At 38.3% G+C, this 16,188-nt stretch overlaps 1 protein-coding gene across 4 annotated transcripts in view; it reads left to right on the top strand.

Moving 5' to 3' along the window:
* The window catches only part of LOC130361504 (glypican-5-like), a 352,385-nt gene that overhangs the window by 126,313 nt on the left and 209,884 nt on the right, over window positions 1-16,188 (top strand). For 2 of the 4 annotated variants that reach the window (XM_056564558.1, XM_056564555.1), the window contains exons 4-5: window positions 14,114-14,238; window positions 14,701-14,760. In XM_056564558.1, the coding sequence (XP_056420533.1) occupies window positions 14,114-14,238; window positions 14,701-14,760 (185 nt within the window). The remainder of the gene's footprint in view (window positions 1-14,113; window positions 14,239-14,700; window positions 14,761-16,188) is intronic. The other 2 variants (XM_056564557.1, XM_056564556.1) reach the window with 1 other exon arrangement.

Consider the following 16,188-nt stretch of genomic DNA (forward strand, 5'->3'; position numbering starts at 1 on the left):
AGTGCTACATGCAGTGTTATTAGTGATACATGCAGTGTTATTAGCGCTACATGCAGTGTTATTAGTGCTACATGCAGTGTTATTAGTGATACATGCAGTGTTATTAGTGATAAATGCAGTGTTATTAGTGATACATGCAGTTATTAGTGATGCATGCAGTGTTATTAGTGCTACATGCAGTGTTATTAGTGATACATGCAGTTATGAGTGCTTCATGCAGTGTTATTAGTGATACTTGCAGTGTTATTAGTGATACATGCAGTGTTATGAGTGCTTCATGCAGTGTTATTAATGATACATGCAGTGTTATTAGTGATAAATGCAGTGTTATTAGTGATACATGCAGTGTTATTAGTGATAAATGCAGTGTTATTAGTGCTACATGCAGTGTTATTAGTGATACATGCAGTGTTATTAGTGATACATGCAGTGTTATGAGTGCTTCATGCAGTGTTATTAATTATACATGCAGTGTTATTAGTGATAAACGCAGTGTTATTAGTGATACATGCAGTGTTATTAGTGATAAATGCAGTGTTATTAGTGCTACATGCAGTGTTATTAGTGATACATGCAGTTATTAGTGATGCATGCAGTGTTATTAATGATACATGCAGTGTTATTAGTGATACATGCAGTGTTATTAGTGATACGTGCAGTGTCATTAGCGCTACATGCAGTGTTATTAGTGATACATGCAGTGTTATTAGTGATACATGCAGTGTTATTAGTGATACATGCAGTGTTATTAATGATACATGCTGTGTTATTAGTGCTTCATGCAGTGTCATTAGTGATACATACAATGTTATTAGTGATACATGCAGTGTTATTAGCGCTACATGCAGTGTTATTAGTGCTACATGCAGTGTTATTAGTGATACATGCAGTGTTATTAATGATACATGCAGTGTTATTAGTGCTTCATGCAGTGTTATTAGTGATACATGCAGTGTTATTAGTGATACATGCAGTGTTAATAATGATACATACAGTGTCATTAATGATACATACGGTGTCATTAATGATACATACGGTGTTATTAGTGATACATGCAGTGTTATTAGTGATACATGCAGTGTTATTAGTGATACATGCAGTGTTATTAATGAAACATGCAGTGTTATTAATGATACATGCAGTGTTATTAGTTATACATGCAGTGTCATTAGCGCTACATGCAGTGTTATTAGTGATACATGCAGTGTTATTAGCGCTACATGCAGTGTTATTAATGATACATGCAGTGTTATTAGTGATACATGCAGTGTTATTAGTGATACATGCAGTGTTATTAGCGATACATGCAGTGTTATTAATGATACATGCAGTGTTATTAGTGCTTCATGCAGTGTCATTAGTGATACATGCAGTGTTATTAGTGATACATGCAGTGTTATTGGCGCTACATGCAGTATTATTAGTGCTACATGCAGTGTTATTAGTGATACATAAAGTGTTATTAGTGATACATGCAGTGTTATTAATGACACATGCAGTGTTATTAATGATACATGCAGTGTTATTAGTGCTTCATGCAGTGTTATTAATGATACATGCGGTGTTATTAGTGATACATGCAGTGTTATTAGTGATACATGCAGTGTTATTAGCGCTACATGCAGTGTTATTATTGATACATGCAGTGTTATTAATGATACATGCAGTGTTATTAGTGATACATGCAGTGTTATTAATGATACAAGCAGTGTTATTAGTGATACATGCAGTGTTATTAGTGATACATGCAGTGTTATTAGCGCTACATGCAGTGTTATTAGTGCTACATGCAGTGTTATTAGTGATACATGCAGTGTTATTAATGATACATGCAGTGTTAATAATGATACATACGGTGTTATTAATTATACATGCAGTGTTATTAGTGATACATGCAGTGTTATTAATGATACATGCAGTGTTATTAATGATACATGCAGTGTTATTAGTGATACATGCAGTGTTATTAGTGATACATGCAGTGTTATTAGTGATACATGCAGTGTTAATAATGATACATACGGTGTTATTAATGATACATACGGTGTTATTAGTGATACATGCAGTGTTATTAGTGATACAGGCAGTGTTATTAGTGATACATGCAGTGTTATTAATGATACAAGCAGTGTTATTAGTGATACATGCAGTGTTATTAGTGATACATGCAGTGTTATTAGTGATACATGCAGTTTTAATAATGATACATACGGTGTTATTAGTGCTTCATGCAGTGTTATTAGTGATACATGCAGTGTTATTAATGATACATGCAGTGTTAATAATCATACATACGGTGTTATTAGTGATACATGCAGTGTTATTAGTGATACATGCAGTGTTATTAGTGATACATGCAGGTTTATTAGTGATACATGCAGTGTTAATAATGATACATGCAGTGTTAATAATGATACATGCAGTGTTATTAGTGATACATGCAGTGTTATTAATGATACATGCAGTGTTATTAATGATACATGCAGTGTTATTAGTGATACATGCAGTGTTATTAGTGATACATGCAGTGTTATTAGTGATACATGCAGTGTTAATAATGATACATACGGTGTTATTAATGATACATACAGTGTTATTAGTGATACATGCAGTGTTATTAGTGATACATGCAGTGTTATTAATGATACATGCAGTGTTATTAATGATACATGCAGTGTTATTAGTGATGCATGCAGTGTTATTAGTGATACATGCAGTGTTATTAGTGATACATACAGTGTTAATAATGATACATACGGTGTTATTAGTGATACATGCAGTGTTATTAGTGATACATGCAGTGTTATTAGTGATACATGCAGTGTTATTAGTGATGCATGCAGTGTTATTAGTGATACATGCAGTGTTATTAGTGATACATACAGTGTTAATAATGATACATACGGTGTTATTAATGATACATACGGTGTTATTAGTGATACATGCAGTGTTATTAGTGATACATGCAGTGTTATTAATGATACATGCAGTGTTATTAATGATACATGCAGTGTTATTAGTGATACATGCAGTGTTATTAGTGATACATGCAGTGTTATTAGTGATACATGCAGTGTTATTAATGATACATGCAGTGTTAATAATGATACATACGGTGATATTAGTGATACATGCAGTGTTATTAGTGATGCATGCAGTGTTATTAGTGATACATGCAGTGTTATTAGTGATACATGCAGTGTTATTAGTGATACATGCAGTGTTATTATTGATACATGCAGTGTTATTAATGATACATGCAGTGTTATTAGTGATGCATGCAGTGTTATTAGTGATACATGCAGTGTTATTAGTGATACATGCAGTGTTATTAGCGCTACATGCAGTGTTATTAATGATACATACAGTGTTATTAGTGATACATGCAGCGTTATTAGTGATACATGCAGTGTTATTAGTGATACATACGGTGTTATTAGTGATACATGCAGTGTTATTAGCGCTACATGCAGTGTTAATAATGATACATACGGTGTTATTAGTGATACATGCAGTGTTATTAGTGATACACGCAGTGTTATTAGTGATACATACGGTGTTATTATTGATACATGCAGTGTTATTAATGATACATGCAGTGTTTTTAGTGATACATGCAGTGTTATTAGTGATACATGCAGTGTTATTAGTGATACATGCAGTGTTATTAGCGCTACATGCAGTGTTATTAGTGATACATGCAGTGTTATTAGCGCTACATGCAGTGTTAATAATGATACATACGGTGTTATTAGTGATACATGCAGTGTTATTAGTGATACATGCAGTGTTATTAGTGATACATACAGTGTTATTAGTGATACATGCAGTGTTATTAGCGCTACATGCAGTGTTATTAGTGATACATGCAGTGTTATTAGCGCTACATGCAGTGTTAATAATGATACATACGGTGTTATTAGTGATACATGCAGTGTTATTTGTGATACATGCAGTGTTATTAATGATACATGCAGTGTTATTAATGATACATGCAGTGTTATTAGTGATGCATGCAGTGTTATTAGTGATACATGCAGTGTTATTAGTGATACATACAGTGTTAATAATGATACATACGGTGTTATTAATGATACATACGGTGTTATTAGTGATACATGCAGTGTTATTAGTGATACATGCAGTGTTATTAGTGAGACATGCAGTGTTATTAGTGATGCATGCAGTGTTATTAGTGATACATGCAGTGTTATTAGTGATACATACAGTGTTAATAATGATACATACGGTGTTATTAATGATACATACGGTGTTATTAGTGATACATGCAGTGTTATTAGTGATACATGCAGTGTTATTAATGATACATGCAGTGTTATTAATGATACATGCAGTGTTATTAGTGATACATGCAGTGTTATTAGTGATACATGCAGTGTTATTAGTGATACATGCAGTGTTATTAATGATACATGCAGTGTTAATAATGATACATGCAGTGTTATTAATGATACATGCAGTGTTATTAGTGATGCATGCAGTGTTATTAGTGATACATGCAGTGTTATTAGTGATACATGCAGTGTTATTAGCGCTACATGCAGTGTTATTAATGATACATACAGTGTTATTAGTGATACATGCAGCGTTATTAGTGATACATGCAGTGTTATTAGTGATACATACGGTGTTATTAGTGATACATGCAGTGTTATTAGCGCTACATGCAGTGTTAATAATGATACATACGGTGTTATTAGTGATACATGCAGTGTTATTAGTGATACACGCAGTGTTATTAGTGATACATACGGTGTTATTATTGATACATGCAGTGTTATTAATGATACATGCAGTGTTTTTAGTGATACATGCAGTGTTATTAGTGATACATGCAGTGTTATTAGTGATACATGCAGTGTTATTAGCGCTACATGCAGTGTTATTAGTGATACATGCAGTGTTATTAGCGCTACATGCAGTGTTAATAATGATACATACGGTTTTATTAGTGATACATGCAGTGTTATTAGTGATACATGCAGTGTTATTAGTGATACATACAGTGTTATTAGTGATACATGCAGTGTTATTAGCACTACATGCAGTGTTATTAGTGATACATGCAGTGTTATTAGCGCTACATGCAGTGTTAATAATGATACATACGGTGTTATTAGTGATACATGCAGTGTTATTTGTGATACATGCAGTGTTATTAGTGATACATGCAGTGTTATTAGTGATACATGCAGTGTTATTAGTGATACATGCAGTGTTATTAGTGATACATGCAGTGTTATTAGTGATACATGCAGTGTTATTAGCGCTACATGCAGTGTTAATAATGATACATACGGTGTTATTAGTGATACATGCAGTGTTATTAGCGCTACATGCAGTGTTATTAGTGATGCATGCAGTGTTATTAGTGATACATGCAGTGTTATTAGTGATACATGCAGTGTTAATAATGATACATACGGTGTTATTAGCGCTACATGCAGTGTTATTAGTGATACATGCAGTGTTAATAGTGCTACATGCTGTGTTATTATCCCCATCAAAGCATCACGCCCCTTTCCAGAGAAGCCATATCCCATTTTACCAAGGAGTGAGTTTTGCTAAGACTGTAGCAAAGTTCTGTCATATTTGCTATAGTAAATTGCGGCAAATGATTATTGTATCATACAAGGCTTTAGTAAATATTAAGAATGACCAAAGACATGGTAAATTTCTGCCAGCAGATTATACTCCTATATACTTTAAATATGTTCTGGGGAAACAAGCTTAAAGGGGTACTCCGGTGGAAACCTTTTTTTTTTTTTTTTTTTTTTTTTATCAACTGGTGCCAGAAAGTCAAACAGATTTGTACATTACTTCTACTAAAAAATATTAATCCTTCCAGTACTTATTAGCTGCTGAATACTACAGGGGAAATTCTTTTCTTTTTGGAACACAGCACATTCTCTGCTGAATCACAAGCATATGTTTGCTGTGGGGATTTTCTCCTACTCTGGACTGTTTTTAAAATGGATAGAGATGTCAGCAGAGAGTACTGTGCTCGTGATGTCAGCACAGAGCTCTGTGTTCCAAAAAGAAAATAATTTCTTCTGTAGTATTCAGCAGCTAATAAGTACTGGAAGGATTAAGCTTTTTTAATAGAAGTAATTTACAAATCTGTTTAACATTCTTGCACCGTTGATTTAAAAGAAAAAAGTTTTCCACTGGAGTACCCCTTTAATAGAGCAAAGATTTTTGTTCAGTCACTTGCCCTATGGTGATGAACCATTGGATGTCCGCATTACTTGTATCTTGACGCCCCCTGATGAAGCACAGGCGAAACGTATGTTGGGGTAGGAGGAGGCAGTTGTCTGGCTGCATGGCAGGAGGACCTTATGGTGTCTTTTTCATTTCTTTTTCCTATGTTATTTCTGTCCACTTTATTTTCATTTTAGGACATGTTTTGGTTTTTCACTGATATACCCTTTATTCTTTATACTTGATTGTATATTCTATGGATTGCAGTCAGTGATTACTTATTAACATTTGCATCTTCTTGTACACCTGTATTTCCCTGTATTCCATGAATTTGTGCCATACATCTTGTCTGCCCCCATCTTCTGTGGCTGTTATTGTAGTGCCTTGATTTTATTTATTTTTTTTGTTTCCTTATCTGTATGTGTACTTTGTGCATATGTGTTTAATAAAGATATTGATATTTTACATGATCTGGTTCTAATGTATTGGTATTGATATTTGATAGTGGACCAGCCGTGGCTTCTTGCCCTTGTTGCTGTTTGTGTATGAGTTACAGACCACTGTGCTCGTGATGTCAGCACAGAGCTCTGTGTTCCAAAAAGAAAATAATTTCTTCTGTAGTATTCAGCAGCTAATAAGTACTGGAAGGATTAAGATTTTTTTAATAGAAGTAATTTACAAATCTGTTTAACTTTCTTGCACCAGTTGATTTAAAAGAAAAAGGTTTCCCACTGGAGTACCCCTTTAATAGAGAAAAATATTTGTGTTCAGTCACTTGCCGTATGGTGATGAACCATTGGATGTCTGCATTACTTGTATCTCGGATAACGGTTGAATGAGTTTTCATAAACGCTTGTTGCTAATAACAGGCCCACAATAAAGGGCCAGTGATCAGGTGATGGACATGAAAACGCTAAACGCTAGTTCATCAGCTAAACAGATCTTTTGTACAGACATTATAATCAACGTTATGAGCCACACATCGATCTGTAGAAGCGACAATGATGAAATCTAAAGATTGTTCTTGCCTCCACAGATCATTAATCTGCGTAAAGACTCTTTAACCCCTTAACGCAAATGGACATACATTCACGTCCATTTGCGGCTCCCGAAGTATGACGCGTGCTCAACAGGAGAGCGCACATCATACCCGGTGGGTCCCGGTTGCTATAAGCAACTAGGAACCACGGCTAATGCTGGACATCGCCGATCGAGCTGATGCCCGGCATTAACCCTTTAGACGGGGTGATCAAACTTAATCGCCGCGCCTAAAACTAAAGAAATAATACCGGTTAGCTCAGCAGTGCTGATCGGGACCACCGCAATGAAATTGCGGTGTCCCGAACAGCTTGCAGGATGAGCGGAAGATCCCTACATGCCTCCTGCGCGTCCGAACGCTGAATGACTGCTCCGTGCCTGAGATTCAGGCAGGAGCAGTCAAGCGGCGATAGCAATGATCAGTGTTATGCTGTTGCATAACAGTGATCAGTGTATTCAATCAATGTGTGCAATGCTATAGCCCCCTATGAGAGTTATAACATTGCAAAAAAAAGTGCAAAAAAAGAGATCATTTAACACCCCCCCCAATAAAAGTTTTAACCCCCCCCCCTTTCTCATTTAACCCTTTAAGGACTGAGCCCTTTTTCACCTTAAGGACTCGGACATTTTTTGCAAATCTGACCACTGTCACTTTAAACATTAATAACTCTGGAATGCTTTTAGTTATCATTCTGATTCCGAGATTGTTTTTTCGTGAAGTATTCTACTTTAACGTAGTGGTAAAATTTTTTGGTAACTTGCATCCTTTCTTGGTGAAAAATCCCAAAATTTGATGAAAAATTTGAAAATTTTGCATTTTTCTAACTTTGAAGCTCTCTGCTTGTAAGGAAAATGGATATTCCAAATAATTTTTTTTTAATTCACATATACAATGTCTCTACTTTATGTTTGCATCATAAAATTGACGTGTTTTTACTTTTGGAAGACACCAGAGGGCTTCAAAATTCCGCAGCAATTTTCCAATTTTTCACAAAATTTTGAAACTCGCTTTTTTTCAGGGACCAGTTCAGGTTTGAAGTGGATTTGAAGGGTCTTCATATTAGAAATACCCCATAAATGACCCCATTATAAAAACTGCACCCCCGAAAGTATTCAAAATGACATTCAGTAAGCGTTTTAACCCTTTACGGGTTTCACAGGAATAGCAGCAAAGTGAAGGAGAAAATTCACAATCTTCATTTTTTACACTCGCATGTTCTTGTTGACCCAATTTTTGAATTTTTGCAAGGGGTAAAAAGGAGAAAATTTTTACTTGTATTTGAAACCCAATTTCTCTCGAGTACGCACATACCTCATATGTCTATGTAAAGTGTTCTGCGGGCGCAGTAGAGGGCTCAGAAGGGAAGGAGCGTCAAATGGTTTTTGAGGGGCATGTCACCTTTAGGAAGCCCCTATGGTGCCAGAACAGCAAAAAACCCCACATGGCATACCATTTTGGAAACTAGACCCCTCGGGAAACGTAACAAGGGGTAATGTGAACCTTAATACCCCACAGGTGATTCACGACTTTTGCATATGTAAAAAAAATAAAAAATATTTTTACCTAAAATGCTTGGTTTCCCTAAAGTTTTACATTTTTAAAAAGGGTAATAGCAGAAAATACCCCCCAAAATTTGAAGCCTAATTTCTCCCGATTCAGAAAACACCCCATATGGGTGTGAAAAGTGCTCTGCTGGCGCACTACAGGTCTCAGAAGAGAAGGAGTCACATTTGGCTTTTTTGAAGGAAATTTTGCTCTGGGGGCATGCCGCATTTAGGTAGCCCCTATGGTGCCAGGACAGCAAAAAAAAAAAACACATGGCATACCATTTTGGTAACTAGACCCCTCGGGGAACAATCAACTAGACGTAAATATGTTAGGTCCCACGTCAGATCACGCTTAAGCGTTCAGGGTAGTGCATAAAAATTAACTTTTATCTGGATCATTTAAAAATCACCCAAAAAAAACGTGTTTGATTCCAACACCATTAAAAAATAGAATAGATATAGACCATCAGGAGCAGTAACCTTCCAGGATCGGAGGAGACGCTCAAACTGTGCCACAGCTACTTAGTAACTATAAGTTACTAAAGTTAGCAGCATATCATACCACTATTATATTATACCACCGACGCGTTTCTGCCATAAATTTATATGGCGTCCTCAGGGAGGCATATAATATGTACAGAGAAGATAAGTCAGATTGACAGGTATTATGTATATACAATCGGTATATCAAATCAAAGGAAGTATTAAAGAGGTCCTTGGCGTAGGAAACAGGTCATCCATCTGCAATAACAATATTCTCATATCACTATAAATCCTGTAGGGAAAAGCAGCAGGTGTATATAAATAACAAGACCCCTCGGGGAACGTAACAAGTGGTAAAGTGAACCTTAATACCCTACAGGTGTTTCACGACTTTTGCATATGTAAAAAAAAATAAAAAAATTTACCTAAAATGCTTGGTTTCCCAAAAAATTTACATTTATACAAAGGGTTAAAGCAGAAAATACCCCCCAAAATTTGAAGCCCAATTTCTCCCGATTCAGAAAACACCCCATATGGGGGTGAAAAGTGCTCTGCTGGCGCACTACAGGTCTCAGAAGAGAAGGAGTCACATTTGGCTTTTTGAAAGCAAATTTTGCTCTGGGGGCATGCCGCATTTAGGAAGCCCCTATGGTGCCAGGACCGCAAAATAACCCCACATGGCATACTATTTTGGAAACTAGAGCCCTCGGGGAATGTAACAAGGGGTTAAGTGAACCTTAATACCCTACAGGCGTTTCACGACTATTGCATATGTAAAAAAAATAAAACATTTTTTACCTAAAATGCTTATTTTGCCAAAAACTTTACATTTTAAAAAAGGGTAAAAGCAGAAAATACCCCCCAAAATTTGAAGTCCAATTTCTCCCGAGTACGGCGATACCCCATATGTGACCCTTAACTGTTGCCTTGAAATACGACAGGGCTCCAAAGTGAGAGCGCCATGCGCATTTGAGGCCTAAATTAGGGATTGCATAGGGGTGGACATAGGGGTATTCTACGCCAGTGATTCCCAAACAAGGTGCCTCCAGCTGTTGCAAAACTCCCAGCATGCCTGGACAGTCAACTGCTGTCCGACAATACTGGGAGTTGTTGTTTTGCAACAGCTGGAGGCTCCGTTTTGGAAACCGTGGCGTACCAGACGTTTTTCATTTTTATTGGGGAGGGGAGGGGGGCTGTGTAGGGGTATGTGTATATGTAGTGTTTTTTACTTTTTATTTTATTTTTTGTGTTAGTGTAGTGTAGTGTTTTTAGGGTACAGTCGCACGGGCGGGGGTTCACAGTAGTTTCTCACTGGCAGTTTGAGCTGTTGCAGAAAATTAGCTGCAGCTCAAACTTGCAGCCCGATACTTACTGTAAGCCTCCGCCCATGTGAGTGTACCCTGTACATTCACATTGGGGGGGACATCCAGCTGTTGCAAAACTACAACTCCCAGCATGCGCTGACAGACTGTACATGCTGAGAGTTTTAGTTTTGCAACAGCTGTAGGCACACTGGTTATGTATCACGGAGTTTGTGACCTTACTCAGTGTTTCAAAACCAGTGGGCCTCCAGCTGTTGCAAAACTACAACTCCCAGCATGTACGGTGCATGGTGTAAGGTGACTGCTGGGAGTTGTAGTTTGCAACAGCTGGAGGAACACCGGTCGTGAAACACTGAGTTAGGTAAAAAAAAAAAACTCTAAGTTTCACAACCAGTGTGCCTTCAGCTGTTGCAAAACTACAACTCTCAGCAGTCACCGACAGCCAACGGGCATGCTGGGAGTTGTAGTTATGCAACCAGCAGATGCACCACTACAACTCCCAGCATGCACTTTAGCTGTTTGTGCAAGCTGGGAGTTGTAGTTATACAACAGCTGAAGGTACACTTTTCCATAGAAAAAATGTGCCTCCAGCTGTTGCAAAACTATAAGTCCCAGCATGCCCATAAGGGAATGCTGGGAGTTGTGGTTGTCTGCCTCCTGCTGTTGCATAACTACAGCTCCCATCATGCCCTTTTTGCATGCTGGGAGCTGTTGCTAAGCAACAGCAGGAGGCTGTAACTCACCTCCTGCTGCTGCTCCATCGCAGGCTGTCTCTCGCCGCCGCCGTCGCTCGTGGGGCCCTGATCCCAACATGGACGCCGGGGATCGGGGTCCCCAGCACCCGGGGTCGTCTTCCCGCACCCGCTCACGCCCCCCGGAAGAGGGGCGGAGCGGGTGCGGGAGTGACGCCCGCAGCAGGCGCCCTGATTGGTCGGCCGGTAATCCGGCCGACGAATCAGGGCGATCGTGAGGTTGCACCAGTGCCATCTCACCCCTGCAGGCTCTGGCTGTTCGGGGCCGTCAGAGACGGCCCCGAACAGCCAGTAATTCCGGGTCACCGGGTCACTGGAGACCCGATTGACCCGGAATCGCCGCAGATCGCTGGACTGAATTGTCCAGCGATCTGCGGCGATCGCCGACATGGGGGGGCATAATGACCCCCCTGGGCGATATGCCGGGATGCCTGCCGAACGATTTCAGCAGGCATCCGGCTCCGGTCCCCAACTGGCTAGCGGTGGGGACCGGAATTCCCACGGGCGTATGGATACGCCCTGCGTCCTTAAGAGGTTAAAAAATAACTGTGTGAATAAAAATAAACATATGTGGTATCGCCGCGTGCGTAAATGTCCAAACTTTAAAAATATATATTGTTAATTAAACTGCCGGGTCAATGGCGTACGCGTAAAAAAAAAATCAAAAATAGCGTATTTTTGGTCTCTTATTATACCATAAAAAAATGAATAAAAAGTGATCAAAAAGTCCAATCAAAACAAAAATGGTATCAATAAAAACTTCAGTTCACGGCGCAAAAAATTTGCCCTCATACCACCCCATATGCGGAAATAAAAATATAAAATTATATGGGTCAGAAGAGGAAATTTTTCAACGTATTACTTTTGGTACATGTAATTATAATTTTTTTAAAGTAATAACATAAAATCAAACCTATATATATTGGGGATCCTTGCGACCATATGGACCTACAGAATAAATATAAGGGGCAATTTTTACCGAAAACTGCACTGCGTAGAAACGGAAGCCACTAAAAATCACAAAATGGCATTTTTTTTTTCAATTTTGCCCCACAAAAAATTTTTTTCTGGTTTTGCTGTAGATTTTGTGGTGAAATTATTAATGGTATTACAAAGTAAAATTGTTGGCACAGAGAACAAGCCCTCATATGGATTTTTAGGTAGAAAATTTTAAGTGTTATGATTTTTAGAAGGTGAGGAAAAAACAAAAGTGCAAAAATGAAAAATTGCCAAAGAGGGAAGGGGTTAAAGTGGCGATGATCTATGAGATCAGAGCCCATAATGTGCAGCCATTGGCCCATGTAAAAGGGCCCTTAGAGGCAGCAACCCCTCCCAGACCCGCCGATCTACTCTTGATTACCATTGTCTCCATTAGAATGGGTCCCCCTACGATGCTTCGGCTGTTGATATGAAGTGCATTCTGTGCTTTGGAATCTCGGGGGCAAACTGTATTTCTGTTATTAATTTTTAGTTTAGCAATTCCCACCGCAACATGGTTAACCTCTATCCTAAATTTCTGCACAAAATTGATAAAAGACATTCCAAGAAATATTTTGCCAAATAAAAATATATAAAATATTGATGAAGTTGATGAATAATAATAACAACAAAAATAACAGTTTTTGATTAAAAAACAAATAAACAATAATAATTTATAAAATATTTTGCTCCTGCTCCCTTCCCCAAAAATAAAAAAACATATATTACCCTTAAAATTTATGAATAAAGAAACAAAAAATAACACATACCCCAAACATTGCAAACACAAAACCCCCAAAAACCTAACAATAGTGTCTGTCAACATCATCCTGGGAGGGATAATATAATGCACTGCAATAGAAATAAAAATCCCTATCATCTATATCTCAATGGGTTCCATCTTTTCTTTTGTTCTTTTTTCTTATGCGGTTTTATAATCCCTGAGACAAGTAGTTCTGGCCCTAGAGTGTTATATATATTTGTTCCATCCAACATCCAGGAGATGTCAATCAAGAGCAGGGGGGAGGACACATCAGAAATGAAAGTACTTCCACGGGGAACTTAAAGGGGTTATCCAGGAAAAACTCTTTTTTTATATATCAACTGGCTGCAGAAAGTCAAACAGATTTGTAAATTACTTCTATTAAACAATCTTAATCCTTTCAGTACTTATGAGCTTCTGAAGTTAAGGTTGTTCTTTTCTGTCAAAGTGCTCTCTGATGACACGTGTCTCGGGAACCGCCCAGTTTAGAAGCAAATACCCATAGCCAACCTCTTCTAAACTGGGCGTTTTCCGAGACACTTGTCATCAGAGTGCACTTAGAAAAGAACAATCTTAACTTCAGAAGCTCATAAGTACTGAAAGGATTAAGATTTTTTAATAGAAGTAATTTACAAATCTGTTTAACTTTTTGGAGCCAGTTGATACACACACACACACACACACACACACACACACACACACATATATATATATATGTATATATATATATATATATATATATATATATATATATATATATATATAAAAGTTTTTTCCTGGATAACCCCTTTAAAGGTGTACTACAGAGGGTGATGAGTGTCCTGAGGAGTGTGGAGGTAAGGGGACTGAGTCCACCTGATAGGACCAATAGTGTACAGAATAGCCACTTCTGTACTGGGCCACCACAGATACCTACTCACTCAGCTGTAAATGTAGATCATGTCGAATTGTAATATGTTAAATTCTGATTCTGCAGTATGTCATTATGCCCATGTTTTCCCATGTAGGTAGAAAAAGTATGTGGTGAACTACAAGAAAGCCCTGCCAAGCTGCCTGAGGAGAAGACGATGAAAGAACAAGTGGCAGAGCTATCTCCTGTCCCAAAACGACACTCTCTAGGACAACTGAGAAGGTATTTAAGAAGTCATCATGAAACTAGGGCAATGTTTCTCATGTCCATCGAGAACAGTGTTTCCCAACCAGGGTGCCTCCAGCTGTTGCAAAACTACAAATCCCAGCATGCCCGGACAGCCTTTGGCTGTCCGGGCATGCTGGGAGTTGTAGTTTTACAACAGCTGGAGGCACCCTGGTTGGGAATCACAGATCTAGAAGTATACCACAAGACCATTCTTCATCGCATCATATGTCACTTCTTCATCACTCCCGATGTGAATGATCTCCCGATCTTATGATTCTGCCGCGCATGATCTCCAAACTCTCATTTTCTTCCGACTCTCGTGTCACTGCATGTAGGATGAGATACAATACACTTTTACATGTGATTAACCTTTTCCTTTGTTTCTCCTGCTCTTTGCCTGATACACTGCTTCCCTTTTCTCGGGTGCTGCTCTCTATTCCACCTTCAACTCTCCAGCTATCTGCCTCTGAAAGCCTCGAAGAATGACAGGCCTCACAGTTTGAAAAGAATCTCTCGGTAAGTCATCCCCCATGGGTTGGCTGCTTGCTCTCAGTCTTTCCACTCCCTTCGGCCGGTCAGTTGCTCCTCCTGGAATGTTTGTGCTCCTGAGTAGTGTTGAGCGGCATAGGCCATATTCGAATTGGCGAATATTCGTCATATATTCGCAAAATTCGCATATTCGTAATATTCTCGTTTTATTTTCGCATATGCGAAAACTAACATACGCGAAAATTAGCATATACAAAAAATTAACATAAGCAAAAAATTTGCATATGCGAAAATTAGCATATGCAAATTTTCGTATGTGCGAAAATTCGCACGCCAGTCTCATACAGTAGTATTAGGGCCTTCTTTACACCACACAAGCTGGAAGCAGAGATGGGTGATCACTGTGATGTGTACTGTGAAAAAAAAATAATAATAATAAAAAAAAAAAACGAATATTCGTAATTACGAATATATAGTGCTATATTCGCGAATTCGCGAATATGCGATATTCGCAAATAAAATTCACATTGCGAATATTCGCGAGCAACACTTCTCCTCAGCCTCCTGCTGGACAATAACAATGGCCCTCATTTACTGTTCTAAACCCGACTTGTTTTGTCGGGATTTTTTGGCGCATCTTTGTCTGCGACATGTTGCAGACATCGCTTGCCAGTCTGCGACATGATGCAAAATTTTTTCCTGACGGACCCGATGTGGATTCTCCCAAACCCGAAAAAGGGGCGTAACCCGACATTTCTGAGATTTCCCACGTATTTATAAAAGTTTCCAACCCGAATTTGTTTAATTGTTGTGGATTTTCCCCCGACAACTCAGAGGAGTTGGAAACCAAAACCAACAAAACCCACGTGCGACAAACAGGATGCGACATGATAATAAATACTAGGGGAAAAAAGCAGTCGGGTAAGAAAGCAAGATAGACTTACAACCCCATTTTCTAAGTAAATGAGGCCCATTGTGTTTGGCTGCTGCTTGTTCCTGTGTAGGCCTGGCTAATCCAGCTGTGCAGTATATGTAAAATGCATTCATCTCTATAAGGCTGCATTCACATCTTGCCGTATCCGTTTTCATTGAAACAACCGTATCGAACCGTATTGCAAACCGTATATATAGACATTTCATTGTAAACCGTATGCCAACCGTAGCATCAGGTTGTGTACGTTTTTCATCATTTACGGGTTTATACGGTTTTTATCGGTACACCAAACTGTAGTCTACAACGGTTTTGTGTCCCGGTCAAAAACCGTATCCAACCTGTATACGGTTATTTTAAAATGGAGTTCTATGGTAACCGTATTGAACCGTATGTGCATAGGGTTACATCCGGTTTGCACAAAACAGTTTTACATTTTTTTGGGGGGAATTTTTTTTGGCAATACATTTAAAATGTGGACAAGCATAAAACCGTATCCGTTTTTTTTTTTCAAGGAAAGCATA

The sequence above is a fragment of the Hyla sarda genome, chromosome 3 (genome assembly GCF_029499605.1).
Source record: "Hyla sarda isolate aHylSar1 chromosome 3, aHylSar1.hap1, whole genome shotgun sequence".
Taxonomy (NCBI): domain Eukaryota; kingdom Metazoa; phylum Chordata; class Amphibia; order Anura; family Hylidae; genus Hyla; species Hyla sarda.